The sequence below is a fragment of the Ursus americanus genome, chromosome 17 (genome assembly GCF_024610735.1).
Source record: "Ursus americanus isolate L20-20 chromosome 17, mUrsAme1.1.p, whole genome shotgun sequence".
Lineage (NCBI taxonomy): Eukaryota > Metazoa > Chordata > Mammalia > Carnivora > Ursidae > Ursus > Ursus americanus.
Window position 1 is genome coordinate 5,488,296 of NC_142143.1, and position 24,426 is coordinate 5,512,721.

The window sequence follows — 24,426 nt, forward strand, 5'->3', positions numbered from 1 at the left end:
CTATTGTTTTGGTTTTCTTTTAAATCATCAGGGCTTCCCCTGTGTTTGTGCACAGAAAACTCACCAACACTTACCGCCACCTCAGAGAGAAGAGGGAGTGCATGGGGGAGAGTGGAACAGGGGCCGTGAACTTGTTCTGTAAAGACAGTAAGGATTGCTATCTTTATGGGCCAGGCGTTTTGTCCAACTACTCCACTCTGCCTCTGTTTGTAGGGGAAGCAGCCAGAGGCACCGTGCAAACATGTCTGGGCACCAGTAACATTTACTTGCGGAGACTGTAATTTGAAATTCACCTTTCACATGTCACAAAATACCCTTCTTTTGTTGTTTTCTGACCATTAAAAAATGTAAAGACCATTTCTAGCTCACAGACATACAAAAAGAGATGGTAGGCAAGAGTCTGCCTCATGTGGAATGCAGCAAAGGGAGTCAGGCCTCCAGAGGCAAGGACACCAGGCTGGGGGCACACTTTTTTCAGGGCCACCTCTGGGCAGTAAGGAGAGCAAGAGCACATTTTCTCTCCAGGGAAGCATGCTGGATTTGGAGGCAGTGCCTTCTCTCCTTTTGCTAACCGTGTATCAGTTTTTGCCTCTCTCCCTGGGCTTGGCCCTCTGGAGGGTTCCTCCCTCCCGCAAAGCAGTGGGTATTGAGGGATGGAGCCCGGGAGAGCAGAGGCCAGATAGGGAGGTGGGGACCCTTTTCAGGCAGCAACACACCCAGATGGCAAGATCAAAGTTCGGGCTTCAGCGGTGGGATGGAAGTGTAATTAGGAAAGCTGGAGGGAGGGCACAGGATCCTGCCCGGAAGGAACAGGGGCAGGGCCAGAGAAGGGGTCAGGGCAGCAGGCACAGCAGCTGACTCACTCTGCAGACATTTACAAACATCCACTCTGTCCAGGTGCTGTTCTAAGCCCAAGGACGTAGCAGCAGACAAAACCAAGACCTCTTCCCGGAGTTTACATTTCAGTGGAGGAAGGAAGACAATCAGCAGATACAGAAAGAAATACGAAGTGGTCCAGGAGTAGATGAACACCAGGAGAAAGAGGAAGCGAGGGGTCAGAAGGGGATGAGTGCAGGCTTTTGTGCAGGCCACCGAGGAAGGCTTGTAGGAGCAGGTGGCGTGTGACAGACCTGAATGAAAGCCAGGAGGGAGCTGTCAGGAGGAGATCGGATGTGCAAAAGTCTTGAAGGATGAGCATGCTTGGTGCGGGTGAGAGAGAACAAGGAGGCCTGGCAGCTGGAGCAGAGAGAGTAGGGGAGAGAGGGAGGCTGGGGTCAAGAGGTAGTGAGGGTCCGATCAGATAGGGCTTTGCAGGCCTGGTGAGGACTTTCTAGGCTGTGCGAGAAAGCCTGCCGGGCTTGTGAATTTGAGTAGTTCCTTGTGGCTGGAGCCCAGGGACTGTGGGAGGGGGCGAGATTGTGGGATTTAGAGCTGGCGTGGGGGTAAGCAGGAGGCTCAGAGACAGCGGCTCTTAATACAGACATGTCCCACTTATACCAAAATGGCACACGTCTCGCTGGCCTAGAAAGGAGCTGGATGCTGCCCACGCCATCCTGTTTTTCTGTCTTTACCTTTTCCTCTCCCGCCTCCCCTCCCTTCCCCAGGGAGCAGGGAAATGGGGTGGGGCATGGACACGGTTACTCTCGTGACCTCAGCCACGTGGTTCCTTTATGCTTTTCTCTTCTCTCCTGTCATGGATGGGACAAGCCTTGTACACCATGGCCCTAACTTTCCTGCCTTCGATAAGCCCCACCATCTGCAGCTCGATTCAGATCTTGCCAAACTTCAGTCTGACAAATGATAAGAAACTTGGAGACATACCTCTGGTGGGTGTGAGTTCTGTGCCAGACTCGCTGCTTCCTAGCTTTCCACGCTGGAGACCCATATGGGCTGCTTCGGGGGTTTAAAAAAGCGCATCGCCTCCTGTCCTCCGTTATACCAGAAGAGGTGAATCGAGATTGGGCAGCAGACAAGGTGCTGCGGGTTCTGTGTGACCACGGAGCAAGTGCTCTCTGAGTGCTGCGGCTCCGGGCTTTGAGACCAAGCCGGTGCGCTGAGGGCGAGCATGGGGGGCCGGCCTCACGGCGGTGGCTCGCTGGGCATTCCCGGTGTGGGAGATGAAGATCTTCTCAGCCGGTGTTCCCCCCCCTTGTTGAAAGTGGCAGATGTGTCTAGAATTTAGCATGGGGCTTTGCACAGAACATTCAATTAATATTTGTTCAATTATGATATTATTATAATCATTATTACATCGATCCCAGACTGAGTCGTTCTTACATTCAGGATTGGCCCTGTGGCAGTATAGCAAAGCTTCCTCAGAGTGCGGCCTTTTTTCCCAAGCAGGTGAAAAGATGACAGATTCATTCGTTCACTCAATCAGTTACTGAGCCAGACCCCGAAGCCGAAGCCCTGAACCCAGCTCTGGGGAGCTGATGTTCCCGAGGGAGAGACAGACAGTCAAGATGAGCATGAAATCAGTTGGCAAGAAGTACTCTGGAGACGAGGATCAGAGTGTGGGGGGCGGGGTCCTAACTCACACTTGTGGTCAGGAAGGCCTCTCTGATAAGATGACGAACGGGGCCGAGACCTGGATGAAGTGAGGGAGTGAGACAGTGGGTATCTAGGGAAGAATGTTCTAGGCAGAAAGTACAGCAAAGGCAAACGCCTTGAGGCAGGAGGAGCCAGGCTCTCAGGAGGAGCCGCAGAGGGTCTGGGGTGGCCCGAAAACAGTGAGCCAGGGCACAAGTGGGGGAGGGGACGTGGGAGAGCTGCCAGGAGCCAGTCTGTGGAGCCTCACGGGTCTCAGCTTGTGGGGAGATGTGAGTGACGCAGCGTGGTTGTGGGGGACGGGGTCATAAAGTGTCTGGTAGGTGGCATCATGGACCGGGAGGGGAGTCCCTTCGCATGGGTTTGGAGGCAGATGCTGGGGAGGACTAGACCAGTGGCCATTGTCTTACAGCCATTTCTGTTTTTCCTGTAAATAAGGAGCAAGGCTCTTTGGGGGGGGGGGAGAGGACATGGGGGTTGGGAGGGGGAGAAGGTAGACAGAGTCTGGATGGGGGTGGCAAGTGACCAGTGCAGGGGAGCAGGCTCACACAGTGCCCTCGAGTGAGGGGCCCCAGGGAAGCGTTGGATGGGTCACCCTCTGCAGCCACAACGGGTGCTTGGAATAGGCAATGAGCTGGATTTAACCAGGGACGGGGGCTTGCCAGGGCTGAGGCGGGAGGAGGGGGCACGTATGCAGTGGTGATTATAGAGATGGAGCGGTTGGGAGGGAGCGAGGGGGAGCTGTGCCCAGGAACTGAGTGGCAGGTGGGGGTCCTGCTGAGGAGAAGGCTGTGGGGTCCTGCACTCCAGCAAGGCAGCTGGAAGAGGGGTGGGCAGTTGGAGTGTGGGGCTTGCTTTTGGAGAGTGGCAGTCACTGGGGACGACGTGGTGTGGAGTCTGAACAGGGCGCAGTGACGTCTGGCTGAGAGGAGGACCAGGAGCTGAGAGACCTGGGCCCAGAAGTCATCTGTAGGGAGCCCTGAGTGGTCCTGGAAGCAGGGCCAGCATGCCAGGGGCCAATGGCCCAGCCAGGAGGCCTGGCACTCATAGGTTCAAGCAACAGGGAGAAGAAGGAGCAGTGGCCATCCTCCCACCAGCTCTGTGGTTCCTCAGGTGTGAGCTTGAGGGCAGCCAACCCAGGAGAGGGCTGCCAGGGGTTCCTTTCAGGTCAGGCGGAGTCCGGTGAAGGGAACTGGCAGAGAAAGTGTTGAGGAAGTAGGGGATGTTAATAAAAAGAGGAAAAACCTGCTCATCTTAGAGTTGTCCCCAAACCTCTTCCTTGAGAGGCATGATCACCGAGTCTGGCCTGGGGATGGACTTGACCTAGCCCAGGACAGCAGAATCAGACCTGCCGAGGCCCAGCCGTGCCAGTCCTTCACCCACAATCCCATCGCCAGCCTTCATGTCCCACCTTCATTTCCCTCCTGTCCTGCCCTAGCCACCCTCTCAGCTCAGATGCCTCCTCCTGCAGGAAGCCTCCTGGATGACTCAGGTTGGAAGTGCCTGTTCTCTTCTGTGAAGGCCCACAGCTCTACGCTCTCTCTGTTACCGGGCTCTCGTTCCCAAAGCTCAGCTTCGCGAATATTTATTTTATGTCTTGTCTTCTCCTCCAGTACTGTGGCTAAAGGGTTGATTGCATCAGAATACCGGTATCATCATCGTCGATGCACGTGATGTCGGGTGACTCATGTAGCCTCATGAGTTTTGTCTGAAAATGGGGAATGGTGCTTCCTTCCTGTGGGTTGGGGGGATTCAGTCACATAGATCTGTGCTTGGCACACATGAGGGCCGGCGATGTTTCTGTCCTCTGAGTACGAGCAGCTTTGGGGTAAGACACAGCTTAGTCCTCCGTGTCGCCACAGGGCTGATCCAAATGCCTTTCATGGTTGTGTGCCCGGTAAATACGCACTTGCTGAATTTGGGAAAGATAGCTATACAACTTTTCTATGATATTTTTAAAAAATTCAAAGGGGTTGAAATATACAGTCCTATTTTGGAGCTCCTAGTAAAAACGGTTTGCATATGGCTATGGAAAAATGAAGATCGTCCAAGTCCAGCCCTACCTGAACTATAGTTTTTCAGCACCAATTAACAAAAAAAGATTTTTCACATGGCTCTAAAAGGGAATGAATTGTGTATGAGACTTACTGCTTTACATCAGAAAGACTTTTTTAAAAACTTACTGAGACCATTTACAGAGAAAATGGCTTTACAAACATTCAATAAATGCAAAGTGTTCTTTTTTTCCGTAGACATATCATTTTGCAATGTGAGTCTTTGAAAACATTTTGTTTTACAAGGAGTATTTTAAAATGTTCAGATTTTTTTTAATGACCATTTTGGTTTTTAACACTGGGTCTTTTGACTTCTCCAAAATCACTTTTTCTACACAGATTTTCAAAAACATTAAAACAGTTATCAAAGCCTTCAAGCTCATTGATGTTAACAAGACCGGTCTGATCCAGCCCTGTGAGCTGAGGAAAGTTCTGGAGACCTTCTGTTTGAAGATGAAAGATGATGAATACAGAAAGTAAGTAAACGGAGGTCTGGTGAGAGATGGCTCAGTAGAACTTAGCCCGGTTTCAAAGTGGGGCCTGGCAGGTGCACTAGAGCTAGACATCATCCCCTCCTGCCATCTCTGTCTTGACTGTTTTTAAAAGAGGTGCTCATGACATTTCTCCTGTGTTTGTGGTGCTCTCCGTGAATGTGCAAACTCGAGAGCTAATGGTTCTAATTCCGAAAGTCCCCAGGGTGGCAGTCATCTGGCCTGCAGATCGGAACACATCTTGATTATTTAAGTAATCCATCACCAGTTGTCTCTCCTTTCCTGGTTGGCCCCACGCCCGCCATCCGCCGTGTTTCCAGTTCACAGTTGACTTTTACTCAAAGCCCGGGGTTAGAGAAGAACAAATTTCAGGATTTATCCCTTGGTTGATGTGCTCCCTGTTGGCTCTCATCCTGATGTAATAACAGAAACTGAACTTGCCCCTGAGGATGGTTGTTGCCGGGGTCTGGGGGGACTGCAGCAGGGGGACAGTGAATAACTAAACATTTAGCTGCTTCACTCCTTTCAAAAGCCCCTGCCACCTGCTCCTGACGCGAGGGCAGCATGTGGAAGTCTGCATGGGTTTTTTGTTTTGTTTTTTTGAGCCTCCAATAAACTCCAGATCATTTAGAAGAAGCCAGATGTTTGGCTTCTGTGGCTACCTGAGTTTTGAATGGAAGCCTCTAGAAGGGGGCTCATGTTTAACTTCATTTCTGTGGTACTCAACCAAGAAGCTCTCTTCCTCTTCCTGCCTTTTCCCACTTTAACAAATATCCCCCAGGCTGTGAATGGAAGCACCAAGCCTTATTATTTCACTCTGAGCCGAAGAGTGTCACATCACACTGTAGTTATAAATCCCTATGACGTTGGTGGCTGTGCTTGCTCGCACGGTGTCATTAAGACGATGTTGCTTCTGGAAGGAGTGAAGTAATTGCTCCTGCAGCAAGGACGTGTAGGGGGCAGTGTGACCATGGCATGGGCACCGTGGGGTCTGAAAAGCAAGGAGACTTTTTAAAAATAGGTATTTCCTGGTCTTTTGAATATTTTCTTCTTTTTTCCTCTTTATCACCCACCTCAGAATATAAAAGGACATAATAGATGTTTTAATTTTTACATCTTTCCGACTGGGAAAGTGTCCAGAATAAGATCCAAACAAAACAAATTAAATAATTTTGTGCACGCAATTATAGAACAGAAGCAACACTCTTCTAAAACAGGCAATCAAAAAACAAAACAGTGTTTTATTTGACAATAAACCTTGTGTTTGGCACTGCAGTCTCCAACCTAGTAAATCTATAAAAAATGTTACTGTCTGTTTCCCCATCTCGTAAGTATCGAATAATAAAGAACTCCACAAATTTTTATTTGAGATTTTTTTTAAGCCTCGAAAACAATACTGTTTTCATGATAAGGCTTGAGAAACTTAACATAATAGAATTGCTTTTCTTTAGAACAGAAACGCGGAAGATCAAAAGTAGACCATTTCTTCGATTGCTTTAATGCTTTTCTTATTGAAGCTCAAGAATATACCCTTTCCTTGAGAAGCTGCTTCGGTATTAACTTGGCCTTTTTAGTTTTTGAGCAGGAAACACAATGCATTTTTGAATCCTTTCTTTTATCGAATACAGCCTTCTATTGAATACCAGCCTCCGCCTCTCGGGGCGGCGGTAAACTCCGGGCCTTTGGAGTCGGCGCTCTTGGGGTCAGGTCTGTGCTGCACCCTCCCTGGTTCTAGGACCTCGGGAGGCTCCTGGGCCTCTCTGAGACCCCCCCCCTTCCTCTAAAGAAGTGGACACCGAGGAGCCCGCTTTGCAGGGCTGGCGCCAAGATTCCCTATAATGTGCACAGTTGGCCTGCGATGGCGCCCAGCACATAGTAGGTGCTCGTCCCACAGTGACTCTGTCATGGTCGTAAAGATTCCAGGAATGGGTTTTACTCCTTGGAAAACAGTTCTCTTTAGGCTGCAGAATACCGTGCAGCACGTGTGAAGAAGAGGTGAGAGAGAAAATCATCGCCAGTTTTATACTCAATCACACCACCCTGAGCCCCGTCGGGTGTTGCTTTTCCTTTCCCATCTCTCACACCCCACCTTCCATTGCCCTGCAGGCTGAAGTGTTTGAATCCCGATAAAATAATGTATGAGCAGCCTGAAAAGCAGACAAACTCACTGAAGGTTAGCCTGCCGCCTGAGCAGAGCAATGAAGCCCGCGGCTAGTTGTAGGTGGTGATGCGGGAGAGATTTATGGGTCGATGGGTGTCATTCCCTTTGCCCCTACAGGTGGTCTTCCTGCATGACCCACTCACCTGCAGGTCTGTGCAGATGTGTGACGTGTGAGCTGTCCTGCCCCGTGTGCAGGTCTCTGGGAAAACGGCCCTAGCCCTTTCCCTTTCATCTCAGGAATGGGGTCCTGCCTCCCCTGCCTTTATTCTTGTAAAAAAGCCTTTGAGATACTGCGTGCCTGGGCAGTACTGAGGCTTGATTTTTGAGATTTTATCTGTAGGAAATATTACCATGGAATTCTGTCTGTCCTCAAGGACTATGCGGCTGGTATGACAAAGGCGGATGGGGCTGGGCATTACGAGAGGTCAGGGTGCTCTTAGGAGGAAATACCAGGCTGAAGGAATGCTGGATTTTTACAGAAAACAGGGAAGTTGGTGATGAGATTTTTATCAGTATCTGGACATGTTGCCGAAGGAGCAGAGTAGCCAACGCTTTCTGTTGGCAGCAACCCAAACAGGAAGGAGCGTAGTAGGTCAGCCTCCTGGGTCCCTGAGCCTACAGCCATGTTTTCACAAGGCAGAGGCTGTGGATGAAAGATGTGGCTATTTGGGGAGTTTCAGCGTGAGCATCTGGCAGCTGTCCTGTCTCCAGATAATTTTTCTTATTAGAACAATAGGCAAGATTCATCAAAGTGGGAAAAAAAAGGTATGCATTGAAATGAATACATGACATTACTCTTTGTTAAATTTGGAAAACAGAAAAATAACAAATACTTTAAGTGATAATTACTAAATTTTTAGAAAGCAGCATGAAATTAGGTAATTTTAGAAACCAACACATATGGAGATAATATAACCAAACATTTAAAAACTGTCAATTTTTTATAAATGTAATAATGCAGAAATCATCTAGAAAACCATTTATCAAGTGGCAGATTTGAATAATAGAAAATTCATTTTAGGGGCGCCTGGGTGGCACAGCAGTTAAAGCGTCTGCCTTCGGCTCAGGGCGTGATCCCGGCGTTACGGGATCGAGCCCCACATCAGGCTCCTCCGCTATGAGCCTGCTTCTTCCTCTCCCACTCCCCCTGCTTGTGTTCCCTCTCTCGCTGGCTGTCTCTATCTCTGTCGAATAAATAAATAAAATCTTTAAAAAAAAAAAAAGAAAATTCATTTTAAGAGGAAAAAAATCCAAACATCCTATTTATCTGAACTTTAAAAAAAGAGTATCTCAGTATATTTTAGGGAGAGACATTGGTTAAGTGGTTTTTTTTAAATTTTATTTATTTATTAGAGAGAGAGAGAGAGAACATGAACGGGGTGGGGGGGCACAAAGGGAGAAGCAGACCCCCGCTAAGCAGGGAGCTCAACAGGGGCTCGATCCCAGGGTCCTGGGATCATGACCTGAGCCAAAGACAGATGCTTAACTGACTGAGCCACCCAGGCGCCCTGGTTAAGTGTTTTAAAATGTTCTTTCTTCTCAATGGAAATCATAGAATGCTCCAAGGAAGGTTTTGCCCCCGCCACAGTAAACTGGGCCTCAGTTGTCTGTGATATGCTGTGCTTGGTCAAGAGGGTGGGCTGTGTTCTCCCCTCCGCCCAGCTCTAGATGTCTCTGGTTATAGAGGGTTTCTGCTAATTGACTCACGGTCCAGATCACTGCCCCGTAATTAATAAAGGCAAGTGGGACCTGCTTTTGCGGTCCACGTGTGGCCTGAATCCTGGCCACCCCCTCCTCCTGCCAGAGAAGGGAGAAAATGAGAACCGAGAGGTGGATGTCTGTCCCATTCGAATCTTACTCATGCATCGGTAGGCCAAGTGCGGCGAGCTCCTCTGAAGTGTCGGTGTGTTTCAGTCTTATTGTAACGCTTCCTAGGGTTCACTTTTTAATTTCAGCTCTAGCTAGAAACACATTAAAATGAGTGCCAACCCCATGTTAAAGGATACCTTGCTTCCTTTTAGATTCTCTGTATCATAATTTCTGATTACCAAAGAACATTTCTGTTCCAGGTTTGCAAAACACTACAACATTGATAAAGATACTGCAGTGGATTATAATGTTTTTTTGAAGAACCTCAGTGTAAATAATGACTTGAATCTTAGGTATTCTGTGGGAGATCAAGGTGAGTGTTTCATAAGTATATAGCAAAAGATTTCAATATTCTTTGGCATGATAATTCCTCTTCTGTGACCTGTTCTGAGGAAGTACTTTCAAATATGGAAACTGCATTATGCACGAAGATAGCCATGGCATTGTTATTTAGAAGAATAACATAAATGTCTAACAACAGGAAAAGAGTTCAGTGAATCCCGGCGTATCCACCTGGTAAAAAGTGCAGCCGTGAGCACTGATTTCCATGAAGTTAATGGTCACTTGGAAAGTGTACTTGGATTATCAGTAAATGGTGGGAAAGAAATTCTAGAATACAGATCTTCAAATGCTGTGTCTCTGGGTGTTGTTCGGTTCTTCTTTCTGCTGCTTCGTATTGTCAAAATTTGTATGATGAACTAGTTACTCCTTTTGTGATGGAAAAAAATCTTTCTATAAAAGGGCAAATAGCTGCGTAGTTTATACATCGTATTAGACATGTAAAGCCAGGCTTGTACAGGCATATAACCTTGAGAAGGAGAATTTTTCCTTGTGCTGATGGCATTTATCCCAGCCTCATCAACAAAGTGCCCAGAGCTGCTGATCTGCTGGATAGTTCTGGAGAGAGCAGAATCCAGTTCCTTGAGGATGGATTTATAAAGAATGCAGTTGGGAGATTCTGGCCTCCAGGCCTTTGGTCATTTGAGGCAAGTGGTTTCCTTCCTCAGGGGCTTATCACCTGTGAATGGCTCATTCAAGACCTGCTGTTACTGGTTTCGATGTAATTAGATACAACAAATATTGAGTGTCTTCTGCAATTCTCAGATTTGCCTCACTAGCAAACTTAACAAAGACAAATTCTCAGATTTTAGCTCAGTTTCCCTAAATCAATGAGAGCAGACTCCAGGGCTCTCCTTTTTAAAGCCTCTCAAGTTTGGGGAATTACTAGGTAAGATGATCTCCCAAGGACCTGTTCAGCCCTTCTGTTTTGTTCGTTCATATGCAGATCCTTATACCTCTAGGCCCTTCATTGGGTTCAAAGCCAAGTAACATACTGTATCTTTAAGGACTGAGTGTGCGTGTGTATGTGTGTGTATTTTTAAAAAACAGGGCAGATAAGGCATAAAATAAGTCACGTAAAGAGCAATAATAAAAAGCATTTATTTATTGTGCTTTATGCAGATACTTTATAAGCTTTCATTTTAATTTTGATTTCTCTCAGTACCTTTGTGAGACAGGTATTATTGTCCCATTTTTTAGGTGAGAAAACGTGGGCTCAGGGGTGCTAAACAAGGTCCCCAAAGTCATATAGCTTGTTTTTGGTAGAGTTGAGTTTTGAACTGTCTAGCTCTAAAGCAGACTGTTGAAATGCCTGAGAGGGAAGAACGAAACGTCATGGAGTATTCAAAGGAGGAAGAGGGGTATCGGAGTAAGAGCTAGGAGGCACTTTTGCAAGACCAGAGTTTGCAGGATGCCTGTGGCAAGCATGGAAGGAAGGAGAGCATTCTAGTCCAGGGGGCACGGCACATGGTGGGCTGAAGCAGGGGCTGTGCATTTTGCCCAAGTGGGATATGAGGTGGTGTCTCGCTTGATTATAGAAACTTTTCATCACAAATAAGTTCACAGACCTAATCTGAGAACTGTAATGCCCACTCCACTTACCAAAACATGTGTTCCCTGCCAGGCCTTAGGCTAAGCTCATTCCTGTACTGGCTCTTTCTATATTCACCACAGCCCCGTGAGGCGGGCACCGAGGCAGATAAGTGAAAAGACTGCAGTAAACAAGCCCGTCCTAGCACCCAGAACTCATCACTGTCAGCATGATTCCTGGCATCTTTCCATGCAGACCTGCGGAAAAGAGAGACAGATAGGGAGAAATACATTTGTAAAAATGGGTTCATACAGATGCTATTTTATAGAAGTTTCTACTTTTCCTTGAGTGTTAAGAACAGGAATTGAAATGAAACTGAAGAAAATCTTGAATATGTCTTGGCCGGCTATAATATCTGTGGGCCACACTTTCCCACTCCCAAATGTCAGAGATTTTGACCCACTGCCTCTGATACTGAGTCTGGCTATGGAGAAGTCTGCGGCTTGCCTAATTTTCTTACCGGTGGTGTGCTTTTTCTAGCTGGCTGCCCAAAAGAATTATTTGTCCCTGAACTTCGGAAACATAGCTAGGATATGTCTTGCTGTTGAGCCTTCTGCATGTTTTCCAAAGCACAGTGTATTTTTAATCTGTAGATCCAATTATTTTTTCGTTTCAAGATTTTTTGGAGGAATATTATATATCTTTGAATAAATCTTTGGTTTCATTTTTCTGATCTTTAACTTCAGTGATACAAATTATCCTTATGTTGGATTGTCTTTGTCTTCTGTATCAAATGATCTCAAAGTGCTATATTTTCTTTGACCTTTTCCTCTGCAGTCGTAATGATCGTCTTAGGTCTTTTATCTATACCCGTAACTTGATTTTTACCAAGGTCGATTTTATTCCGTGCTATTTCTACTTTATTTATTACTCCTATCATGGCCTTTCTTTTGGTCTACTATATTACTTTCCCTCTCGTTTTGTTGTTTTCCCATCTTGTTTTGCTGAACGTGTGTTCTTATTAAGATGTCCTATAATGTGTACCTTTTACATTTTATTCCAAGATGGGATCTTTGCCTTTTGCATTTACGCTCCTCTCCTTCCTTCCCAGTCCACCCACACCAGCCCCCGACACTTTTCCAGTAGAGTTTTCCTAATTTCAAGAACATTGGGTAAGTGGATAATTTTTTATTCTATTATACCTCTTTAATTAATTAGAGTCTACTTTCAAGTAATATTATACTAATTCACATGAAGTATAAGGACCTTACCACCAATATTTCCCATTCATCTCTTGTCTTTTATTATATTGCCGTTACACGTTGTACTTTTATATACACTGTAAACAGAATGCAGCTTCTCTTGCTCTGCTGAGATTTTCTATCTGTTCACTCTTTAAGAGTATATTTTCCTTTATATTCTCAAACACTTATTTTGAAATTTAAACTTTTAAATGCTTTAACATTTTCATCTGCTAATTCCAACATTTAGGTCATCTCAGAGTCTGGTCTTTATTGATTCTTTTTTTTTTTTTTTTTCTTGAATAGGGATCACAGGTTCCTGTTTTGTTTTGTTTTGTTTTGTCTTTCCTATGTCTTGCAATTTTGGGGTTTATTCTGTAAAGAGTAAATCTTGCATTGTGGAGACTGTAGACTCTGTTATGTGGCTCTGAGGAGTTTAAGTATTTGTTTTAGCAGCCAGTTTACTTGCCTGCACTCAGACTCTAATCTTTGTCTCCCCCGAGGGCTTTCACACTTGAAATCTTTGTTGTGTTATGTTAGCCTTAGCTGGGTGTCTTATTGTCTGCTCTGTACGTCTTGGTCAGGGGTTAGCTGGAGGTCTTGGCAGAAATTATGCACAGACATTAGAAATCCTCCTCTGTGCTTTTCTTTTTGGGGCTTTCCTGACTTTCTTACTTTCCAGCTGCTGTATGGTTCTGAACTCTGTTTTCTTTTCCTAAAGCCAGCAGGACCCTGGATTTATATCCAAATTCTATCCATTTAGCATCTTTTCGGCTGAGACCTGCCTTCAGGCAAAAAGCCAAATAACAAGAAATGCATCAAGTGTTACTCTGTTTTTCCAAGTGTCCACTCCAGTTTATGTCAGTTGCTCTCTAGTGCCTTCAGATAGTTTTTTGTTTATATTTTGGCCTGAGTTTATAATTGTTATCTGCAGGGAGGATAGGTTCAATACGGGCCAAACCACTATAATTGGAAGCAGAACTTTCTGGTTGCCCAAATTAAGAATTTCTTCTTGCTTCAGTCTATGCTGATAAAATTTTTTTCTGATTTTTACCATTTTCTTCTTTTGCTTATGTCATTAGGAACTGTCAGTGTGTACGTTGTATAATACAGTTTCAGTTTCAACATGGAGATCTCGTTGGGTTTTTTATCCATTTTGTTATCAATAATTGGCAACTTTTTTTGTTTGTTTTTAGGGATACATAATGATACATCTCACAATGAGAGGCATTTTCGATTTGATTCAATATGAGATACTTATCTGGTTATTCTCCTGTATATTCCTGTTCCTGCAGTGTTCGCCCAAGTTCTTATTGCTATTAGTAGTTGGATTTGGGGGAGTCAAAGTTATATCCAGAGTTTTGAGTGTGTGAGGGTTGGCACCCCTAACCCTCGTGCTGTTCAGGGCTCAGCTGCGGTAATTTGGGGCTATGGGCTGCATTATACTAAAGCTCTGTACCGCGGCTGTCAGCACAGAGGTCTGTTCACTGGTGTGTAGTGGGGGAGAAGTAGTCGCTCGCACCAGCTGGTCATCATGCCATTGCCATCCAGTCAGCTCAAAATCCTCAGCCCAAAGTCTGCCTATTAAGGTATCAGCATATCCTTTCTGGGTTGGCTTATCATGGAAATTATTTTATTTGGACCATGGGTTGGCTAATTTGAATCCTCACCTTACTGACTTGTTTTGGGAAAAGCCAAGGAATCCAGAGAGGTTGCTCAGGGTATCGATCAAACAAAGAAGATAGTGACATTATATGGAACAGTTCAAAGGTCATTTGTAGGTTTTGATTCATCTTCTAATTTCTCTCTGTGTAAGTCATAAGGAAGTAGGAATTCCTGTCCCAGAAACTCAGCTTCCATCTGATTGCCGAACTGGGAGCGAAAACCTTTATCACATCTGCCCACGTGCTTGGCTCTCGTCATTTTGGTTGAGGCTTGTCCTCTAGTAGATTTCTTGTGAAGTGCTCATGGAAATGATGTCCTGTGATTTCTTACACGTTTACGACAGGTTGTATGTGGCCTGTACAGTTAAAAAATTGGTTCGTCTGAATGTAGTGATCTGAAGGGGTACCTGCTCCCCAATGTTTATGGCAGCAATGTCCACAATAGCCAAACTATGGAAAGAGCCCAGATGTCCATTGACAGATGAAGGGATAAAGAAGATGTGGGGGATACACACACACACACACACACACACACTGGAATATTATGCGGACATCAAAAAAATGAAATCTTGCCATTTGCAACGACATGGATGGATCTAGAGGGTATTGTGCTAAGTGAAATAAGTCAATCAGAGGGACAGAGAGACAATCATATGATTTCACTAATATGTGGAATTTAAGAAAAAAAACAGAGGATCATAGGGGAAGAGAGGAAAAAATAAAACAAGATGAAACCAGAGAGGGAGACAAACCATAAGAGACTCTTAATCAGAGGAAACAAACTGAGGGTTGCTGGAGGGGAAGGGGGTGAAAGGATGGGGTACCTGGGTGACAGGCATTAAGGAGGGCATGTGAGGTAATGAGCACTGGGTGTTATATAAGACTGATGAATCATAGGCCTATACCTCTGAAACAAAAAATGCATTATATGTTAATTAATTGAATTTAAATAAAATTGTGTAAAACAAACAAAAAACAACAACAACAAAAATCAGTTTGTCTGGATATAAAATCCTTAGCTCAGATTTTCATTCCTTAAGGATCTTAAATATTTTTACCCATTGCCTGGTGACTTAAAGTTTTGCTGAAGAAAAGTTTGATGACAGTCTATTTCCCTTATTAGTGACTTGGTCTTTTTGTTTGGATATCCAGAGAATTTTTTTCTTCTTATTTAAAACCTAGTAATTTTGCTAGAATGAGTCATGATGTTGGACCCTTGTGACTGATTAAGTATTTGTATGCTATTTGAATTGGCAGGTTTGAGTCTTTTATTTCAGGAAGACTCCTGAAAATTCTGAATTTTTAGCATCTGAACCATTCCGTTATTAGATTTTCTTCCCAATGACGCCTTTTACAATTATCTTGGATTTCTTTTGCTACCTTCTTTTTTAGACTATAACTTTCTTGCAAGCCTTCCTGCCTGGCTTTTTTTTTCTTTTTTGCTTACTCGATACAATTTTTTTCTTTTTCACCCCCTCTTACCATTGTTTGTTTGCTCTTGTGTTCCTTTTAGTTCAGTCTTTGTTTCTGAGGCAGTTTGATTTCTGATATGCTTCAGAGCTCTGTCGTCCAATTTCAGAGTTTTTCTAGGTCTGGTTGATCCTGTTCTTCCTTGTCACCTATCGTTTAAAACCTTTCTCATTAATCAATAGGTAGCTAATGTGTACTGAGTGTCTAGTGAGTGCCAGGCCTACACATTCATCACCACGGCAAACCCTCCTGGCAACTCTGTGGCATTTCTGTCCATTTCTTCTTGCAAATGGGGACCCACAAGCACAAGCCTGAGTAGCTGGTATCGGAACGTTGCAGAGTCAGTGATCAGATCCAGATTGAGTCCTCCTCACCTTCATACTGTTTTCAGAGTTTCTGAATCTTACTCACTTCGGAGTTTCCACTGAGAAATTCTTCTCTTGGCACTCCAACCTCGAAGCACATGGACAGATAAGTCAATTCTGTACTGTTCCTGATTTTTCTAGAATGACATCTTTACTAGTGTTTTAATAATATTCGTTTTCTTTTTTTTTTTTTAAGATTTTATTTATTTATTTGACAGAGACAGCCAGCGAGAGAGGGAACACAAGCAGGGTGAGTGGGAGAGGAAGAAGCAGGCTCCCAGCAGAGGAGCCTGATGTGGGGCTCGATCCCAGAACGCTGGGATCACGCCCTGAGCCGAAGGCAGACGCTTAACGACTGTGCCACCCAGGCGCCCCAATAATATTCATTTTCTATATGGTGGTTTTGGGAAGATATTCTCAAGAGAGCAATAATTTTATTATTTTTTTTAAAGATTTTATTTATTTATTTGACAGAGAGCGAGACAGCCAGCGAGAGAGGGAACACAAGCAGGGGGAGCGGGAGAGGAAGAAGCAGGCTCACAGCAGAGGAGCCTGATGTGGGGCTCGATCCCACAACGCCAGGATCACGCCCTGAGCCGAAGGCAGACGCTTAACCGCTGTGCCACCCAGGCGCCCCAAGAGAGCAATAATTTTAAAACATATGTCCCCAGGGTGACTGGGTGGCTCAGTTGGTTAAGTGTCCGACTCTTGACTGCGGCTCAGGTCATGATCTCAGGGTCATGAGACCAAGCTCTGCGTTGGGCTCCACGCTTAGTGTGGAATCTGCTCGTCTCCCCCCCCACCCCACTGCTTACTCTCCCATGCACATGCGCTCTCTCTCTCTCGCTGTCTCTTTAAAATAAATAAATAAATAAAATCTTAAAAAAATGTATGTCCCTATTTGCATTTTTCCCAAAATTTCACTTTCTTAAGTAAGCACATAATTCCACATACTTCTTTATATGAGCTCCTGCTTTTTCTCTTGTCTATGAACTATGAATGATAAGGATGCAATCTGCTCATGTTGGTTCCTTTTTGGGGAAAATGTATTCTACAAGGACTCATTACCAGGAGCTGTTGGTGGGTTTGATGCTGTTCTTACCCATGTCAGGGAGTCTCTAGGTCATATATTTGCAGGGACCACGACTTTTGAGTTTTCTAAATATATAGAACAATGTTTCCTGTTAATTTTGCATAATTCTGGTTGTGCTATGTTTATGTTTTTTTTATAAGCCATCGTCTTGCTTGTCAGAAGCACTGTCTGGCCCCTGAAGAAATGACATTGGGAGGTGGGTTTCCTTTGCTGCACCTATGACATCCTTAAGTGCACACGTAAGCTTTGGATTTCCTCTCTACCCCATTTCAAATCAGCAAAGACACTTTGGGGGAAATTAGCAGGTGGCAGGACTTATTAAGCTGGGCTGATGGGTGAGGCCTGGAATGACTGTGATTAGACATACCTTTGAACAAGGCATGGTTGAGTTCTGTAGCCAGCCTAGGGTGGCAGCGTAACTGCACAGGTCCCTGGACTGTGAGCTCCCGAGGGCAGGCCTCCCACCCCAGCCACCCTCCATCCTCCAGAGCCTGGCCTGTTGTCTACGGAGAAAGAACAGGTTTCCCTCGATGTGCCGTGTGTCCTTATCAACCGCCATTAGAGCATCAGTGCCCCAGAGTGGAGCCCACACACAGGATGTGGGGTCAGAAGACTGGGCTCTGTGTGCCCCACTGAGTCAGAGCCTGGTTCTTTGGGTTTGATGCCCCATGTGTGTTCGGAGATCCCAGTTTCAAATGCCTGGCCCACCAAGGCCACAGAATTCCAGACCAAGTTCTGCCTTTGTGTTTCATTACGTAGCCAGCGGGGTCCACTGGGGGAAGCTGTTTTTCTTTTACTTTTTTCTCTTTCTTTCTTTCTTTCTTTCTTTCTTTCTTTCTTTCTTTCTTTCTTTCTTTCGGCAGGAAATGGAATATTCCAGATGACTGGCAGTTTGTTAACTGCAGCTGAGTTGTAAGTGTGCTTAATTCGAGTGAAGCTTATTTGCAGACATTTTAGGAAATAAATCTGGGAAACCATTTGTGATTCTTTGCAGTCGACTTTGAGAAAGAAAATGGCTATATTTTAGATTTATTTTATTCTCTTTTATTATAAAAGTAATACACGCTGGCTGCAAAAAAGGCAGAAACCACAAAAATACGAATAACAATACCCGTAATCCTTCCACCTGAATCCTACCACTGTGTTCTTTTTGGTGTATTGTCCTTCCCGATTTCTTTTCTGCTGCATGGATGGATGGATAGATGGATGGATGGGTGGGTGGATAGATGGCTGGATAGACCTGCAAATACACAATGTACGTATTAGAATGAAAATTAAATTATGCTAGTCATCCTTTCTTTCAATCATGAAACAATATACATCAAGGAAAATTTTCCACGCCTGTTAATTTAGACAGGCACCTTTGTTTTTTAAGTCTGTGGTATTTTATGGGCTTGAGGAGCCATAGTTTATAAAACCCATCCTCTATTAATGGGCATTTAAATTGTTCCAATTTTTAAAAATCTTTAAACAGTGCAGAAAATACCCTTACCCATACACGTTTGTTGAGTAGTCCTATAATTCCATTTGTGTAAAATACTAGAAGATTTAAGAGTATTCAGGTACTGGGTTTTCTATACACAAGCTAGAACTGATTTCTTTCTCTATCATTCCCTTTTATCCACGCCTCTTTGACAAGTGAGAAAAAAATTGTTAACTTGTTTTTATTAGACTTATAATTACCAATGAGTTTGAGGACTTTTTCATACATCTGTTGGGTTTTTTAGTTCTTTTTATGTGAATTACCTGTTTATAACCTTAGTCTACTGTTCTGTTGAGTGTTTATCTTATTGAGTCGTAAGAGCTACTCATGCATCATGGTAATTAACCTTCAGTTTTTCTCACTCATTTTTCTTTCATTGTGATTTGTATGTGTGTGTGTTTTTAACCAAACAAAAAATAAATATTTATGCTGTCAGACCTATCCGTTATTTAAAGGATTTGGGGCTGTAATGTGTTCCTTGGAAAGGACTTCACACACTGAGATCGTACACTATATAATATCCATCTTAATTTTCTTCTACTGCTTTCATGGTTTTATTATTTTTCTTGGTGTACTTTTTACCCTATCTAAGGTTTATCCTAGCACAAGATAGCAAGTAGATTCACTTTTTTCTAAAATGATCAGCCAGTTGTTTCAATACCATTTATTATCTGGCTCATCACACTTTTGACTCATTCTAGCCCTACTTTTTACCAGGCAGGTTAGGATGAAAAGGGAACACTGGATATTTAAATGTACCTTTGGCAACATGAATAAGCAGAAGCTCTTTTGTTTTCGTAGAGATCTCATGGAACAATCAGCCAGTCAAAAATCCCAAAGAGGAGTGCCTCCACGGCTCTGTTTCATCGGATGATGTCTGGAAAAACTGCTCCTTAGACGAAATTGAGAGGACCTTTTGCCAAGAGGTAAGAGTGTCTCCCGAACCCAGGGCTCTCCCAAAGCGTGAACAGAGGAAACTGACAGCCGTGGAAACCCATTAGGTCTGGACATGATTTCTAAAATTTGTTTTGGTCCTACCTCCACCTCCCCAAACCCTGAGGCTGCCTCCAGCTACTGATGACAGTGCGTTGGTAAGAGTAAGGGTGGTGAGAGTCTGATTCTTAAGTGCCTCCTCTGTGCTACTCACACACTAAATTAATAAGAAATATTCAAGACTTCTATAAGGACGCGGGACAACTGTGTTGAGTAAAATAAAGGAAAACTTGAATACATGAAGAGCTCTTTTTTGGTTTTTGGATAGGAAGATTCAGCATTAATATCTGCTCTTCCTATATCTGGATGGATATATATATATATATATATATATATATATATATATTTTTTTTTTTTTTTCTTTTACAAAGTTATAATAAAGGACCTAATAATAATTTATAGGGGCGCCTGGCTGGCTCAGTAGGTAGAGCACACAGCTCTTGATCTCAGGGCTGCGAGTTCGAGCCCCACGCTGGGTGTGGAGATTACTTAAAAATAAAATCTTAAAAAAAAATCTTATAAAGGTATCATATTTAAGACAGTATGACACTGTCCTACCCAACTATTGTTAGGTAATGGATTGATCTTTATATGTGAATTTAGCATATGATATCAGGCATTCCAGTAAAGTGTGGTGGGGCTGGGGAGCGGCTCATTCAGTAATTATTATGAGGATAATTCACTAGGCAGCCATTTGGGGGAAAAAGCTTGTAACCTTCCATGCTTCACACCAAAATAAATTCTATATGCATCAACCATTTAAATTTAAAAATAATGTGGGTGAAAATTTTTTAATCTTGAAATTGAGACTACCCTTTAAGCATGAGGTAAAGCCCAAAAACCGTAAAGAAAAAGATTGATACAGCTGATTACATTAAAATGAAAAGCTTTTGTACGGCAAAACTTTGTGTAAACAAATGGGAAAATTGACAAAATATGCACCACATAAACAAGAGAAATCGTAACTATGCTGAAGGTATGTAGAACTTTTCAACAATGAATATAAAATTTTCAGGAGAAAAATGTCAATGAGGAAAAAAATTAACAAAAGCCAGTGTTGATCAAGGTGTTGGAGAAGTGAGTGTATGTAATATTGTGTTGGTAAATGAGTAAAACTTGTTTTCTGTTATTGTTGCTAATAAATTTATTGTTTTCATAAAAACAGAACCATTACAAAATGCATTAGCATTACAAAAAAAGTAAGCAATTCTGAAAAGTACAAAGAAGAAAGTATAAATTATTCAAAATCCACCACCCAGAAATAATCAAAGGCAACATTTGGCGAACATAATTCTAGGTCTGTCTTTATTCATATATATAGAAGGATGGCTGCCTCGGTGGGTGGGTGGGTGGATACATAGATAGAAATAATTTTATAAGAAGAGAATCACGCTCCTTTTTACAAATAAAACATGTTTAATTTAAATGTCTTTGAATTTACCAGAAGTAAAGGTGACGTGGCCACCCTCGTAATTAACCCTTCTGTGGGGCCTCCCGTGCGGCAGGCCCTGTTGGGTGTTCCCCTCCTCAGTCTTCACAGCAGCTCCGTGAGCAAGGCACTGTTATCATCCCTGCTTCAACTTGAGGAAACTGAGGCATGGAGGGGTTTAATGACCAGCCCAAAGTTACCCTGCCAGTCAGGCCAGGGGCCAACTTTAAGTCCAAGTTCTTGCCAAGTGAAGCTTCAAGTGAGGCTGAAGATACATCTGCGTTTTGGATAAATATTTCTTTACCACAAGATATATTAGGTCCCAAAAAGGGCTTGGAGACAAGAAAAGAGATTAAGAAAGCCATTAAGAGTTGCAGAAATGATGGTGTTTTTGAAGGATCTTTCGATTACAGGCAGTGTGGGGCGGGCTCTCACTTCCTGTGTTCCTTCCCGCCCCTCCCTCCCACCTCACTAGTTTTGTTATTTCTGTTTTGTTCTTAGTCTGGGTTTACAACAATATTTACATTCCATTCTGTTTCTATAATTCCCCTAGTTGTTTTGTCTTCGTTTCATATTTACGTGGATTTAATGCACGTCACTACACTCCAGTGCTTGCCATAGTTAATCCCTTTCAGAGTTCATTATTTTGATTTATTTTGGGGCTGGCTGGATTTCATTGTCAAGTAATTTACTTAAGAAAGGCTCATGGGTGCTTTATTCCCTTTGTATTTTCCTATTTGAGACTGTCTGCCTCTGACTTTCCTACTAGAACAACATGGCTGGGTGTAATTCCTCCATCTTGCTTTCTCTTCCTCAAATGTTCTAAGCATTGTTCCATTGTCTTCTGGCACTGGGTATTCTGGAGAAGAAGCCTGAGGTGGATTTTTTTTTCCCCTTGTAGGTGATTCTCTTTTTCTACCTGGATGCCTAAAGTTTTGTTTTTTGGTTTTTTGGGTTTTTTTTTTTTTTTTTTTTTGATCCTTGAAATTAAAAAGTGAAACTAAGCTGTGCTGGCATTAAGCATTTTGTCAAAGTTTCCTGGACCGCAGGGTGTTCTTTTTTTTTTTTTAAGATTTTATTTATTTATTCGACAGAGATAGAGACAGCCAACGAGAGAGGGAACACAAGCAGGGGGAGTGGGAGAGGAAGAAGCAGGCTCCCAGCGGAAGAGCCTGACGTGGGGCTCGATCCCACAATGCCGGGATCACGCCCTGAGCCGAAGGCAGACGCTTAACTGCTGTGCCACCCAGGCGCCCCCACAGGGTGTTCTTTTGATGGGCAAATCCAGTTCTTCCTTCATTTCCAAAAAACTTTTTTCTCTATCACCAAAATCTTCCCCCACCTTCCATCCTTCCCTCTGTCTTCCCTGCATCTCCCCTTCCTTCGGTGTTATTCCCAGTTTTCCTCCCATTGGGTCACCATCTTGGTCTGTCCTCGACAGCTGGCACCTGCTCCACTCGCTCCAGTACTTTTGTCTTTTTCCTCTGCCTCCAGTGAGATTCTTTCGAGCCCTTCCTTTATTATTTAAATTTCAGTCTTGCCTCTTATGCTTGCTGCTTCTAATTTGTTTATTTGCTCCTGTAATGATATTATTTTTGTTTTCTATCTTCCTTGCTTTGAAATATCCCTTCTCTTTCATTGTTTTGTCATCCTGACTTCAAGCTTTTCTTACAATGAATTCATATTCTTGGTATATTTTTATGACATGAGAAACCCTTGTAGGTGATGTGTTTGTATTTGTTTGTATTGTGTTTCCTTACACACTGGGTTCTTTGTTTTTTACCCGATCTTTTTCTTTCTTTCTTTCTACAGTTGTCCATTGTCTACATGTACACAGATCACACATTCTCTTATGGATGGACATTAAGATTGCCTCCTGTTTTGTGCTAATCCAAGCAATGCCACTGTAAGTGGTCGCATATGTATCTTCTGGCGCACCTGCGCAAAGGTCTCTCCAGGACTTACAGCTAGGAGTGGAATTACTTGCCAGGTTGTAGCAGACATACTCCTCGGTTTTAATTGGCAGTATCAAATTGCTCTTCAGAATATCAATTTATACTCCCACCAGAAGCATATGAGAAAGAATTCCTGTCATTCTACCTACTCACCAACGCTTGATATTGTTAGACTTTTTTTTAAATATTTTATGTATTTATATGAGAGAGAGCACACAAGTTAGGGAGGAACACAGGGAGAGGAATAAACAGAATCCACACTGAGCATGGAGGCTGTTGTGAGGCTCGATCCCATGACCTTTGAGATCACGTCGTGAGCCGAAACCTAGAGTCGGTTGCTCGATATTGTTAGTTGCCCAGTGCCCCAATATTGTTAGATTTTTAAATTTTTTACAGTCTGATGCAGATAGAATGTCATCTCAGCTACGATTTTAACTTTTATGTGTCATAGCTTTTTACATTTTGCAATCTTGCTTTAGAACATTTTTGGTAAAAATATATTCATTTTAAACAAATGTTTATTGAGTGCCTGCAGCATGCCGAATTCTGCTTCATTCTAGGTAATTATTAGTGAACAAAACAGACACAATGTGCTCTCATAGAGATTGCATGAACTCACATCAGGGAGAGAGGTGTTAAACACATTCATAAATGCGATAAATACAGAAAAGGACCTCATTTAGATAGGGGATTGGGGGAACATTTATACACATTAAATGTACAAACAGAAAATGAGTGTACCTTTCGCTGATCCATCAAGAACATGATGGCATGCCACACTTCATTTAAAAGTATGATGTAGATATAAGTTCTTACAGGAAAAAGTATCATGAGATATTGTTAAATGAAGAAAGTACTTCTCACATCTGAATGTATAGCCACGATAGCACTTTTGTAGAGTTTTATGTTCATATGATCATTATGGGAGTTTTTGCAACACTATATAAAAAAAACTGGATGGAAAGACTTCCAAATATCTTTGTGTCCTTCTTTTTACTTTGCTGAATTGCTTGCATTTTCCCCTTTTGTTTCATTATAAACAGCCACAATGAGAATCCCTTAAAGGTTTATACACGTCACCAAGATACTGTGTCTGTTTCACTGCCTGCTCTCTTCCTGAAAGCTCTTGATTATGTCAAAAACATTCTCCTAGAAAAAACCTCAATGGAAACCAGTGTCATCAAGGTATTAAAAGTGGATTTCATTAGTCCAGTGACTACACTGAGACCGTACCCTATGTCTGGCTCTGGCTTCTCTCTGTGAATCCACCTCTCTGAAAGAGATAGGGGCAAATTTAACCATATTTTGGGTTAGTTTTGTACAACTTTCTAAGGAATTTAGACCCTGCAATTCTCTAAATATTTTTAAAAGTTTCCCCATTGGATTTCCAACATTCCTGTGTACCCTTGGAAATGTCAATGAATCGCTTCTTACTCATTTGGTGGGTAGAGACTGTTGTGCATATATTTCTGTGTCCAGCAGGTTTGTTGTTTTATTTTTTTTTAAGTCACCTTTTACACCAGGTTGGTGGTTATTTTGTTTCTCATTGCAGTTAATGGGAAAAACTAAATTCAGACAAAGTGGAGAGCGTTGGATGTATCGGAGAATATTGTTATTACTGAATAACAAACAGCAGGAAAACCTTTGGAAATAAAACCAATCTTCATAGTATTTTTATGAGTCATATAAAAATCAGTGGTTAACCGACTTTACTGAATTTTAGAAGTCCCATAAGCGAAGC

The 24,426-nt window shown here is 43.1% G+C and overlaps 1 protein-coding gene across 1 annotated transcript in view; it reads left to right on the forward strand.

Moving 5' to 3' along the window:
* The window catches only part of EFCAB6 (EF-hand calcium binding domain 6), a 234,412-nt gene that overhangs the window by 60,286 nt on the left and 149,700 nt on the right, over positions 1-24,426 (forward strand). The window contains exons 8-10 of the mRNA XM_045779957.2: positions 4,941-5,077; positions 9,323-9,435; positions 19,110-19,234. Coding sequence (XP_045635913.1) covers positions 4,941-5,077; positions 9,323-9,435; positions 19,110-19,234 — 375 coding nt within the window. The remainder of the gene's footprint in view (positions 1-4,940; positions 5,078-9,322; positions 9,436-19,109; positions 19,235-24,426) is intronic.